This window comes from Spermophilus citellus (genome assembly GCF_964194105.1).
Source record: "Spermophilus citellus genome assembly, chromosome: 12".
Classification (NCBI taxonomy): domain Eukaryota; kingdom Metazoa; phylum Chordata; class Mammalia; order Rodentia; family Sciuridae; genus Spermophilus; species Spermophilus citellus.
This window is the reverse complement of record NC_138198.1, coordinates 116,545,624-116,559,588: the sequence shown is the minus strand read 5'-3', so window position 1 is coordinate 116,559,588 and position 13,965 is coordinate 116,545,624. Positions and strand designations below refer to the sequence as shown.

At 36.0% G+C, this 13,965-nt stretch overlaps 1 protein-coding gene across 2 annotated transcripts in view; it reads right to left on the bottom strand.

The window, feature by feature from the left end:
- Positions 1 to 13,965, bottom strand: part of CDH20 (cadherin 20) — a 216,128-nt gene that overhangs the window by 35,382 nt on the left and 166,781 nt on the right. For both annotated transcript variants that reach the window (XM_081263448.1, XM_081263449.1), the window contains exons 4-6: positions 13,369 to 13,488; positions 10,844 to 11,011; positions 4,019 to 4,206 (exon numbers count right to left, since the gene is read on the bottom strand). In XM_081263448.1, coding sequence (XP_081119574.1) covers positions 4,019 to 4,206; positions 10,844 to 11,011; positions 13,369 to 13,488 — 476 coding nt within the window. The remainder of the gene's footprint in view (positions 1 to 4,018; positions 4,207 to 10,843; positions 11,012 to 13,368; positions 13,489 to 13,965) is intronic.

Here is a 13,965-nt window from a genome sequence, read left to right as displayed (position 1 = left end):
TTACTTTTAGTCATCATTTATAATTCTAGCATGTTATTTATTCTCAAAGAATGAGAATAAAATAAGAAGTTACCAGCAAGGAGTAAATCTGATATTAGTGAAGCAAATATGCTTAGTTATATACACAAGAGCTCTTCAACTATAAATAAGAAATAAGAGCATGTGAGGCCTTGGGTTCAGTTCCCAATCACACCCCGCCACCACCAAAAAAAAATTCTTGTCATTTTAAATTGACAAGAACTTTTTAAAGGGGTACATAAAACAGTAATAATTCATGGTCTCTTATTAGTTTTGATGAAATATAGAATTTTTTCACTGTGACCTGCCTAAGAGGAGAATGGACTTTCAACAATTACTTATTATGTACTGGGAGATGGAAGACATGTTGAAGACTAGAAAATGATACAATATCATTCACATCTAGAATAAAGAACATTCCAAAAATTATATTTTTCAAGCATCTAAGTTAAGAGACTGAAAATCAAGTGATTGATTACTTAAAAGCTAAAAAGACTCAGGGTACTGGGTAGTAATTGGTGTGGTTTTATGAAGACCCAATTCTGTCAATTCAATTTAATTTTTCTTTTTGGAAAAGTGTGTGCTTTTGAGACAAATAATAGGCCTAAGGGAAATAAATCAGGAGCAAAACTTTTGTTTCAATTTTATATGACATTATAAATGGCAAATTGGGAAGATGGGTATGGATCAGACGTTTGAGTGAATGTTGTTCCAGAGGTATAGATTAAGCAGTCAGTAGCCTCTAAATATTTCTTATATATGACTAGTCCATTTAACTAACTTATTGACCTCTTTCTTAATTCCATTTTCTGGCAGCACATAACATAAAACAAATCAAAATGACCTTGGAAAAATTGGTGCTAGTTTTGATTAAACACAGGTATAGTTTTGGTAATGACAAAGAAAGATAGTATTCTGTCTTTTGAGATATAATCTTTTTTCAGGTAAGGGAGTTGGAAAAAAGATATTTTGAGGTTCCTCAAATTTTAATATTAATTAATTTTAAAAAAATGAGTGACTTGTAATATTATGTATGTTATATTGTGATAATTTAACAAGTTGTTATTTAGAATTATGTTAAGATATATAATAAATTTTAAATATTGGGTATCCCCAAAGTTATCTTTTTGATTGCTTAATTTTTGTATTACAGAAATAATAATTATTCAAGACTTTGAGCATTTATGGTTACTAATCATGATGAGAAATATGTTTTTATTTACTTGAGGCAAGCCACATAGTAAAATGTTCTTAATTCTGTGTCATATATCCAATAGGTATTACTTTTAGTCATCATTTATAATTCTAGCATGTTATTTATTCTCAAAGAATGAGAATAAAATAAGAAATTACAATATTTTAATTATATCCAGATTATGAGACAATTAAGTTAATCTCAGCATTTTGTGCTGTTTCAAGGTCATTGTGTGCTGGTTATAAAGATTTCTAAATGTGTCTGTTCCTTTGCTGTATTTGCACCTTAAATAGAGAACAAGATGTAAACTCATCCCTTCTTCCCTTTTAAAGCAATGATAATTCAGTTCTAGGAGACAAGAGAGAATAAAGTTATTATAAACACATGTTAGTTAACTTGTGCCACATTTTAAGTGATGCCCTTGTTGCTTTTGTTAGGGTCATCAATGACTTCCATGTTCCTAAAGTCTCTGGTTAATTTTCAGTGTTCATTAATTTTCTGGGGCATTTCTCACTGGTGATCCTTTCACACCACTGTCTTCTTGACTTCCCTTCTGCCTTTGCTTTTTTCCCTTCTGGTCTTTGCTTTTTTCTTGCTTGCACTTGATCTTCTCCTGACTTCTTCGAATTGGGTGCCTCGGGGCTCATTTCATTGTTCCCTTTCTGTCTATACCCAGTCCCTTGGAATCTCATTCTGTTTCATTTGCTTTGACCATCTATATGCTTATGACTCTCAAAGTCATATTCCTAGCTCACAGTTCTTCTCCAGATTCCCAATCCTATAACCAAAGCCACTGTCCCTCTTTCCTTGAGTATCTAGCAGACACTGCAGATGTAATACATCCAGATGGAATCCCAATACTTTCCACCCCTGCCACCTGCTTTACTTGTAGACTTCTCCATCTTAGTTAATGGCAGCTCCAATCTTATTGCTCAGTTGACTCTTTTTAAAAATATCCTCATCCAATCTTTTAAGAAATCTTATTGGCCCTACTTTCAAAATGTACCAACTTCTTCCCGTCATTTCCAATCCTGCCTCCTAGGACAACCACTACCATCTCTTTCCTGGATTTTTGTAGGACCCTCTCAACTGTTTCCCTTGTTTCTGTCCTTGCCCCCTTTTTTCTCCTCTGAACACAGCCTACAGAGTAATTATCATAAAAGCCTAGTCATGTTGCATATCTTAAAGTCCTCCAGTTGTTTTCCACTTTACTCAGAGTAAAAACTGAAGTTCTCATAATTAGTATAAAAACAATCTCGTCCCTTTGTTATTTTTCAGACCTTGTCTCCTGAGAGTTTCCCCCTTTACTCAGCCTTTTAAATCCCCTTGCTGTTATTGAAACACACTAGGCATGGACCCACTTCGGGGCCTTTTCATTAGCTTTCTTTTTGCCTGAAACACTTTCTTTAATACTTCCATGCCCATTCCATACATTTCATGGTGGCAACAGACACTTTTCACCAAAAGTCATTTATAGGGTACCTATACTGTTGACCTGCCCAACTCTATGCTGTGATTCTATTCATTTGAAGTCTTTGCCTAAATCTCATTTTTCTGTGAAGTTAATCCCAATTACTTAATTTAAATTTGAAGTCATCTTATATCTCCTTATTGATCTAAGTTGTCCATCCACCCTGGCCTTGAACTTGGAATTTTTCTGCCTCAGCTTCCTGAGTAGCTGGGATAATGTTTTATTTTTTTCCCCACACTGAATGTTTGGAACAATAGCTGGTACACAGTAGGTGAGTAATATGTGTTGAATAAATAATATAAGTTATGGATTTAAAAAATGTATTCAAAATCGGGAAGAATCAAACCAATGAATCTCTTAAATGTATTTCATCAGATACTTATTTGTAGGGTATTAAAACTTAATTTTTTACAAAACATCGTATCTTCCAACTGAGTTTATCCATATGTGCCTTATGCCACAGAAAGAATCAATAGTTTATATTCAGAAAACAGTACTGTATCATGAAACAAAGGAGTTTAAAGTGAAAACAACATTCACTAGCTATGTTTGATAAAACTTAATTTTTTTTCCAGTACTGGGAATTGAACACAGGGGCCCTTTACCCCTTAGTTACATCCCTAGTCCTTTATTTTTATACTTTAAGACAGTATCTTGCTAAATTGTTCATGCTGACCTTAAAATTGTGATCCTCCTGTTTCAGCCTCCCAAGTCACTGGGATTATAGGCATGTGCCTCTGCACCTGGCTTGATAAGAATTTTGCAAGTTTAATTTGCATTTATGGATCTTCAAGAGGCAGTTAAAAAATCCCTGTATGTTATTTATTGATTTAGAAATAATATTATAATTTGCTTGTTATTTATGGTACACTGCAGTAAAAAAAGTGTGTGATTCAAATATTGACTAAGTCATTAACATGATTAGAGAATTAAGCTGCAATAGTTTTTAAGTTGGCTAAGTAGGAGAAATGACATATTTGTAATATATTTTTATCACGATCTGGTACTCTTTCTGTAAAATGATGGTACAGTCAGTGTCTTCATGTTGGTACAAAGAGTAAGATGAGGTTTTTCTATGTTGCCCAGGTTGGTTTCTAACTTCTCCTACCTTAGCCTCCCTAGTAATTGGGATTAGAGGTGAGCACCACCATGCCTGGGGTATTTTGTTTGTTTGTTTTTAATTATAGGAAAGAGCTTTTACAAGAGGATTTATAACAACAAAGTTGGTTATAATATTCTAAATCAAAAAATACTTATCCATAGTACAAAAACTCTGAAAATAATTTCATATATAAAGCATCCATGAAGTGATTTGGATAAAGGAGTTGGCTTACCTTCTTCACAGTTATGATACCAACTTGGAAATTGGGATCTGTGTTAATATCAAAGGCATCTGCACCATCTCCATCCACAATAGTGTATTTCATCTCTGCATTGATTCCTTCATCCAAGTCCTTGGCAAACACTCTCCCCACAGTGGAGCTAATTGGAGCTGATTCCAGCACACTCATCTGATAATGTTCTGTGAAGGAAAACAAGAACATGCATCGTCACTACAAAATAAATAAAAAAATAAATAAATGAAAAGCCTTGTCATTATCACATCTTATCAGGCATGCTGTGCAAAATATCTTTTTCTTGGTTTAAAATTAAAGCTTCAGTTTTATCAGATGAAAACGGAGGTCCTCAGAGGCTAAACAGTTATAACCATAACCCATACTGGATATTCAATAAAGAGGAAGCAAAATAACTTTTTGACAATAACCCTGAAAGCAGGACAGAATAAAAGCAAAATTATTTCCCGTTCTAGTGAATCTACCTACAGAGTGGTGGGAAGTATGCTGCTTCCTAGTCTTTTAGTACTCCATAATGAATGGAAATATTTCCCCAAAGTCAATTCCTTTTGAGAAAGAAAACAACAAAACAGAATAAAAACCCACATGTCACAACATGTACATATTTATTCTGTTTACATTTCTTTTCTTTTCCTTTTTTGGTAGGATTGAACCCAGGGATGCTTTACCACTGAACCACATCTCTAGCCCTTTTTATTTTTTATTTCCAGACGGGCTGTGCTGCTAAGGATGGCCTTGAAATTGTGATTCTTCTGCCTCAGCCTCCCTAGTAGCTGACTATTTAGTTTGAAATGCCCACATTTTCTTTCATGACCTAGCTGGTGTTTTGAGTACCTATCTCTATAACAACCTGCCTCGAACTGATGTAGACCAGTGATCTATAGAGGAACAGCCACAGAGAGCAAGTTCTACCAGCTCCATTGTAGGGTTCATCAACATTTATTGCAGCTGGGACCCTCTGTCTGCCTCTTCGTGGACAGACCCTGATGTTTCCTGTCTTCTTGTTACATATCCCCACATATGAAAAAGCTAGAAGTGGTGATGCTTTGCTTTTTGACTTGACATTTCTGATCTACAATTAAAGTTAGTTCCTTTTCATCTCTATGAAGTTGTATTTTTGCTAACTTACCTTCTTTGGGGCTCAACATTTTTGATGTGCTTCATTATTTTGTCAATCATAGACTGACTAACAAAACAAAATCATAATCACAGTTTTGATATGTATGTGATCTCTTTTATGCATCAAAAGGTCTGGGAAGCCTGGGGCATAAGGGCTTTTTTTTCCATAAAAATTTTGGGAGGCTGACACCCCAGGTAGCTGACAGCACTCCACCTTGCACAGGAGAAGAAATGATACAATTTCTTACATAAATGATTCAGGAAATCTTTGTTGTATTCAGCTTTCAGTCACATGGATTTTATGATCTCTTTCCATTCACTTCCAAAGTTGTTGATGGATTATGCTTTGCTATTGAAGAACTTTTCAGAAAAACAAACCAGCATCTGCCTACAACATTCTCCCACACCAGGAAAGCTGTATTGTGTTTAAAAATATACATATACTTTCTACATGTGATGCATTATATTGGAAATAAATAACTTGAGATTTTGATATTTCATTATAAATTGTTCAGTGAAAGGGGACTGAGCTTGTTTTAAGTGTAAAAGAGGAGGTATATTATTTTGTCATAGCTCACAATCAGCTGTGGTAATATTTGTGGGAAAAAAAACTAAATAGAATTTCTACAGTGAGGAATCAAAAAAAATGAGGCAGAAAAGTTCATCTAGAAGAATTCATTCAGATAGATTTTTGAAATAGATTGCATGAACTTAGGTTTAGCAAATATATGAGGAAATATTTAATGATGAGTTAAAGTAAAAATTTTTAAAAGTCCAAAAGTAACGACCATCTTAGAGGAAGCAGTTAATGTGTGAAAATTACTTAGAGACAAATTTAAATTACTTATATGTTTCTCTTTTGTCTTTCATGAAACATATTTCATGCTTCCAATCTATTCCTAGATTCTCCATTATTACTGAAATTTGAAATAGTGAGTACTCAAAATACATGCTTTAGAATGGCATTAAGACTTTGGTTTGAGAGGTGTTCTTGTCAGGTCTTTTGGTCACAGAGATGAATAATCTAATACAGGAATTTGTTATGGTTTAGATATGTCAACATACTTTATATACAACCCATGTGTGAGACAGTGCAGGAATATTCAGGGGTGAAATGGTTTGTATTATGAGAGTTATAATCAGTGGGTTAATCCACTTTTAAGTAGTTCAAGGATTCTCAAGAATCTACAGTGTACAATGTGTGCAGAGAGTCATTCTGAGCTATAAAGACTGAATACTCAAAAGCCCATGTGTGAGACAGTGCAGGAATATTCAAGGGTGAAATGGTTGTATTGTGAGAGTTATAATCAGTGGGTTAATCCACTTTTATGGATTAACTAGGTGGTAACTGGGCAGGTAAGGTCTGGCTGCAGGAGGTAGGTCACAGGGGTGTGACTTTGGGGTTTATATTTTGTCCCTGATAAGTGGAGCTCTACCTCTGCTTCCTGGTTGCCATTTGCTGAGCTGCTTTCCTTAGCTATGCCCTTATGCCATGATGTTCTTCATCTTGGGCCCAGAGCTATGGAGTTGGCTAACAATGGACTAACTTCTGAGACCTTGAGCCAAAATAAGGGGCTAGACTAAAACTCTAGGCATTGTGCTAAGTGGAGTTAGCTAATCCCAAAAAAACAAATGCCGAATGTTTTCTCTGATATAAGGAGGCTGACTCATAGTGGGGTAGGGAGGGGGAGCATGGGAGGAATAGATGAACTCTAGATAGGGCAGAGGGGTGGGAGGGAAGGGAGGGGGCAGGGGATTAGCAAGGATGGTGAAGTGTGATGGACTTCGTTATCCAAAGTACATGTATGAAGACATGAATTGGGTGTCAACATACTTTATATACAACCAGAGATATGAAAAATTGTGATATATATGTGTAGTAAGAATTGTAATGCAAAAAAGTACATGTATAAAGACATGAATTGGCGTAAACATACTTTATATACAAAGATATGAAAAATTGTGCTCTATATGTGTAATAAGAATTGTAATGCATTCCACTGTCATGTATTTTAAAAAATAAGACCAATTATTACAAAAAAACAACAAAAAAACCCTGTAGGCATTGTATTATGTTATGCTGTTGTGAAGCTGCCACTTTTAAGATTATATTCCTCAAAATGTCCAAATCCATATGCATTTGAGCTGTGTTATGTGTAATAACTTGGTTCTTCTGTCCTTTGTACTTCTATCAGAGATACCTGTTTAATTTCAAATTTAAGAAGTTAAGTAGTTCAAGGATTCTCAAGAATCTACAGTGTACAATGTGTGAGCTATAAAGACTGAATACTCAGCATCAGCAAAATAACAAAAAGTCACCCCATATGATATCCCACAGTCTGTTCCATGATGATCTGTGTTTTGTACTGCAGGCCCAGTCAACTTAGTAGCCTGCTTACTTGTACCATATATGAAATGCTTGTCTAGTACCCTGCGTTTTTCTTTCATGAATGCTCATGGGAACTTTGTGTATTCCAGTTGGATGTAAATATTTGAGCTCTCTTCCTGAATTTACATAGCAAAAATTGAAGGTTCACTTGTTTGGCTGATTCACAGTGCAGCTATTCAGCTGATAGTCAGACTTGACTCTTTCTGTTTTCAATTTATTTATTTATTTATTTAATTCTTTAACTAAAATTTCCTGGCTAAGACTTTCACCTGAATTGCATCTGCTGCTCTTACTTCCCCACTTTACTCCCTTCAGGCATTCACTTTTCAAACGCATGTCTCCATTCCTGGCTTCATCCACTGTCATCGCTCTATACTTCCACCTTTCTTAAGGACACTCAGCCTGATTGTTCTGCTGTCACTTCATATTCAAAATCTGAATCCGTCTCTCTCCTTCCCTGCTGGTAGATCCATTTTATATCCTCTATTTCTATCAACAGTACAATCCTTCTGTCAGACTTTAACCATTGTTTTCATCTTTGACTCCACCCTCTGCCTCATATCCCTTAGCTAAGAAATCAAAAGGCAGAAGTTTGTGTTTTCATATTTGTTCCACTCCACGCCTCCTGCTAGTTCCATAGTCTGTCCTATGAGATCAACTCTGTACCCTCCGAAAGCCTCGTAACAAACTCCTCCACTTTTTAAAAAAATTTGTTCTAATTAGAGATACATGATAGTAGAATGCATTTTGACATGTCATATATAAATGGAGTATTACTTCTCATTCTGGTTGTACATGATGTAGAGTTATACAGGTTGTATAATCACATATGCACACAGGGTAATAATGTCCAATTCATTTTATGTCATTCCTACCCCCTTTCCTCCCTTCACTCCCTTCTGTCTAATCCAAAATACCTCTATTCCCATCTCCCTTATTGTGAGTTAGCATATGCACATCAGGGAAATCATCCAGCCTTTGGTTCTTTGGTATTGGCTTATTTCACTTTGAATAATATTCTCCAATTCCATCCATTTACCGGCAAATGCCATAATTTCATTCTTCTTTAAGGCCGAGTAATAGTCCATTGTATATATACATACCATGTTTTCTTTATCCATTAATCTGTTGAAGGACAACCTAGGTTGGTTTCATAGTTTACTATTGTGAATTGAGCCACCATAAACATTGATGTGGCTACATCACTATAGTATGCTGATTTTAAGTCCTTTGGCTATAAAACTAGGAGTGGGATAGCTAGGTTAAATAGTGGTTTCATTGCAAGTTTTCTGAGGAATCTCCATACTGCTTTCTGGAGTGGTTGTACCAATTTGCAGTCCCACCAGCAATGTATGACCCTCCTCCACTTCTAGTCTCTGATTTTGCCAGTCCATCTTGTACATGGCTGTCAAATTATCCTTCCTTTATGTCTTTTACTCAAAAATTATTTTTTTGTTTTTTTCATTTAAATTCCAACACATTTGAAAGATCAGGTCTTTGTTTTAGGAGGTTTTGAGCATAAAATGACATAAGCAAAATTTTCAGGCATATATAAAAACACATACACATGTCTATGTGTTTCTTACATGCAGGATTTTACTCAAATGAGCTCTAGGAGAGTAGAGATTTTGTTTCTTTTGTACACCTCCGTATCCCTCATCTAGAATGGTATCTGGAACAATATTTCTTGAATGAGTGAGTGACTTCCTAATTCTGGAATATTTTCCTTCCTGCCTATTAAAGACCTTTGTATTATTCAGTTCTCTGTTGAATCCTTATCCTTCTATGAAGTCTTTATTCACCTTAGTTTCTTATGAACAAAAACCAACTCATATGCATGTCACAAACTATTTCATGACACTTTATTGTTCTTTGGTGAAGGACCCATCAACTTAATAGCATCAGTTGGGAAAAAAAGTATAAAAAGCTTCCATAGGGAGGAAATAATGAAAAGTTTGAAGAACAGTGATTTTAGTGCTATGGAAAGCTGAAGCCCAAAAGGAAACTGGTTGTGTAAGCATTGCACAATGGAACTACACTGAGAATTCATCTTACTCCAACCAGAATGGCAATTAGTAAGAATACAAGTAACAGAAAATGTTGGTAAGGATGTGGGGAAAAGGGTACACTCCTACATTGTTGTGGGACTGCAAATTAGTGCAACCATTCTGGAAAGCAGTATGGGGAGTCCTCAAAATACCAGGAATGGAACCACCATTTGACCCAGTTATATACTCCTCAATACATATCTAAAGGAGTTAAAATCAGCGTACTTCAGTGATATAGCCACATCAATGTATATAGCAGCACAATTCACAATAGCTAAGCTATGGAACCAACCTAGATGCCCATCATCAGATGAATGGATAAAGAAATTGTGGTATTCTTTACTCAGCCATAAAGGAGTTAGAGAAGATAAGATATTCCCAAAAGATAAGATATTCCAAAAAACCAAATGCTGAATATTTTCTCTGATATAAAGAGGCTGATTCATAGTGGGATAGGGAGAGGGAACATGGGAAGAATAGATGAACTCTAGATAGGGTAGAGGTGTGGGAAGGGAAGGGAGGGAACATGGGGTTATAAATGATGGTGGAATGTGATGATCATTATTATCCAAAGTACATGTATAAAGACATGAATTGGTGTGAATATACTTTGTATACAACTATGTATATATATATATATATATATGTGTGTGTGTGTGTGTGTGTGTGTGTGTGTGTAATATAATGCATTCCACTATCATATATAAATAAAATAAATATTTAAAAAAGAATAATGACTTTATGAGATTCTCTGGTTAATGGATGGATCTGGAAACTATCATTCTGAGTGAAATAAGTCAATCCCCCAAACCAAAGATCTGATTTTCTCTTTGATATGTGTATGTTAACCCACAATAAGGGGTGGGGGAAGAACAGAAGTTCATTGGATTAGACAAAGGGGAATGAAGGGAAGGAAAAAGAGGGGCTAGGAATAGGAAAGACAGTGGAATGAATCTGACACAACTTTTCTATGTACATATGTGATTACACCCCAGTGAATCTCACTGTTGTGTACATCCACGAGACTGGGATCCTAATTAGAATAAGATATAGTCCATGCTTATATAAATATATCAAAATAGATTCTACTGTCATGTATAACTAAAAAGAAAAAAAAGAATTGCACAATGAGTATAGGGGAGAAATCCAAGAATGATTGCATTTAACATGCTGTCCTTTCTCCTGCATTTCTGTAAAAGATGCATCCCTATGGCTTGAGATCTGGGTTCTGGTTGGTTAGGTACTCACTCTGGGGGAAGCGGGGTGGGTTATCATTGACATCCGAGAGGGTGATGTTGACTGTTGTGGTCCCAGCTAATCCCCCGAGCTGCCCTCCCATGTCCTTGGCTTGTATAATCACTTCATAGTACTCTTTGGCTTCTCTGTCCATGTTCATGAGCGCTGTCCTAATTACACCTGCAGGATAGAAATGACTTTGTTTTAAAAACAAAACCATAAGTGCAGTTTTTAAATGATTCACTTTTAGATTTCTCCCTTGTGCATGGTAAATGCCCAGAGTTGAGATGTATGTCACCTATTTTATTAAACTCAAGGTAAAAATTCCAGCTTCAAAAAGTTTCTCTGCAACAAATGTACTGTTTCAGCAGGAAGAACAGAGCTGGTTTCCTTTGGTGGTGATATTACCAAAAGAGAACGGGAGATGGCAGCAATGGTCCTCTTACGACTAGGGAGATTTCAGACTGCTCAGTCTCACCAAAGAAAACTGGGGCTTTGAGTTCAGAAAACAAAGCCTCATATGTCTACACATCTGTGATTTTAGATAATTCTCATTCAGCTGTTTCTCTCTTCAACCCCTAGAGCCCTTGTAATGTGAATAACTCTTTTTAGATAACTTGCTCCTGTTCTGCCTTTTCCTGCCTCCCCACTACCTGTAAGTAGTATTGGAATTCTCATTTGATTTTCCTTTTGTTATATATTTATTCTGTTTTGTTATTTTTTCTTACCTCTGTGCTTCACTGAATTCTGTGAGCTTGGACATAAAAGATGCTCTGCAAGTTGTTTATTTTTATATTGTATGAAAATGAAGTTCCCCAGATAGTAAGTAGCAGCATAGCAGTGTGATGATAAGGTTTCATTTAAGAAGAGGGGTCTAAACAAAATCCACTGAAATGTGTTTTGATCCTGACCAGGATGTACAGTACTGTTGTATCTCCTTTTTAACTTTTCAACTTGGAAAAGTTGATTTCTATGCATTGGAGGCAAAGATTAAGGGCATATTTGCTGCAGGTTTATGACATGACCCTTGGCTAAATAGATCTCTTCTGTGAAAAGGGAGGGGATTGGGAAAACACCTGTCCCCAATTTACTCCTATAATGTATTTATTTCATTTAGTAAGAACAACATTTTAAATATATATATTTTATATATATATATATAAAATATATATATATTTTTAAAAATATATATATTTTAAATGCCTCATGGGCACAGCAGTAATTATATTTTTATGTATTTTTGACCTTAACACTATGCCCCCTGGGAGCTGTCAAAATAATATAAGATTCTTCTTAGGATATAAAGGACACATTACCCTCCTCCTGCCTGTATTTTTCCTCCCTGTGGGCACCTCTTCATTCTCTCTCTCCCTGTTAGCAGAATTATTGAAGTTAACTGTTTTACAGAAGTCCCTAACTGTGGTCTTTTTCTTTCCTTCTACTAATTTATGCTCCTTTGTTTTCTGCTTTTATGATACAGTTTTCTGAATGCCTGGCTACTTTTAGGACTTCTGGGCAAAAAAATTCTATCAGGTTGCTAATAATAGAAATATTTTTTCTTTCAAATAAAAGAGATGACTTTGAGTATTCAGCATTGACTTCATCTCTGTTACTCTTAAGTTTCTTTACTCATTTCCTTCTCTTAGGTCTCTGTTTTGCCCTATGTAAAATGGGAGTAAAATACTTCCTATGTATTTCACTAGTTCACAAGATTTTTGGGAGACTCAAGTATAGTAATGTTTATGAAAGTATTTTAAAAGAGAGAAGACCTGGCATAGGGTAAGCTAATAATGATATAACAATTACCCTACCCAACTCAAATATATTTAAGGGAATCCTGTTGGTTTGTCCAACACATGTGTCCTTTCCTGCCATATTGCTCCTTACTCATTCATTTATCTCTGCTTATTTCCCTACTAGAACTTGCCTATCAGAATCTGTCTTTCTTTAGGGCCACATCCTATGTGCTCTTTCCTCCATCATCAAAACCTGTCTGGCCCAGAAGCCACTAATTCTGGCCTTGTGCTCTCTTTAGTACAGGGTGGTTTAGTGGAAAGAATATCAGATCACATGTCAAGGGACATATCCATAACCAGATGAATGTGGTTCTTGATTTCACAGTTTCCTTATCTGTTAAGTAGAGGGCAATGCACTGGACCATTCCCCAGTGACTTTTTCTGGTTTCAGAGTCTATGATTCTAGAGTGAGTGCAGGTGAATGTGTGTGTCCTCTTGGATCTTATTAAAGTTATAACAGACTTTAGTCCCTGGGAATAAATATATCCATGAACTTTATAGAGGCTAGTAAGATACTTTGCCTTTCTCGTCACCCTGCACACTGTGTATGCATCGTGCTGTTCTCACCCACAGGGCAATGCTAGTTTGCTCTCTTAATCCTAAAGCTTATAACAAATCTTATCTGGTTAACACACTCCCTGGAGAGTTCTTGAGAAAGAGAGTTGGGTCTGTCCTAAGTAGTGGTTGCAAAGGATTGTGAAATAAAGCAAACACCTCTGAATTGACTCTTGAATCAGATACCTGTTTTGGAGTCCACGGAAAAATATGGCTGACCCTGGAGAATGCTGTACACCACCCGGGCACTGTTGCCATAGGTCGGGTCATCAGCATCTGTGGCTGTCACCTGGATAACAGAAGTGCCTGAGGAAAAGAAGGAAATCTGCTAAAGAGTTGATGCAATCCTGAGTGGTCAGTCTTAGAGCATTTGCTTTATTGGCAGAGTCCCCTTTCTAGGTCAGGCTTCCTTAACTCCTACCTTGTACTTGTTTTACAAAATGATAATTATTGTGTTTAAATTCTTAGTAACCAGTCAGTCTTTGGGTCTTCATTGTTTTTTGATAATAGCAAAATGCTTCCCCCTTATTAATCAAATACACACGCACACACACACACACACACTCACACACACACACATGCATGTATGTACGTGCCAATCTATTCTTTTGTTTTTAAAGAATCAGAGCTGGAAAACAATTCATTCTTATTATTTACTGCGACTGCTTATATGCCTAAGTAGCTTGCTCTCTGTCAAGGGACTTAGTTGTCATTTTGGGTTCAGTTTTGTAATTTGTGAGCTGCCTTGTGCATTGTCTCCTTTTCTGCATCCCCACCACCTGC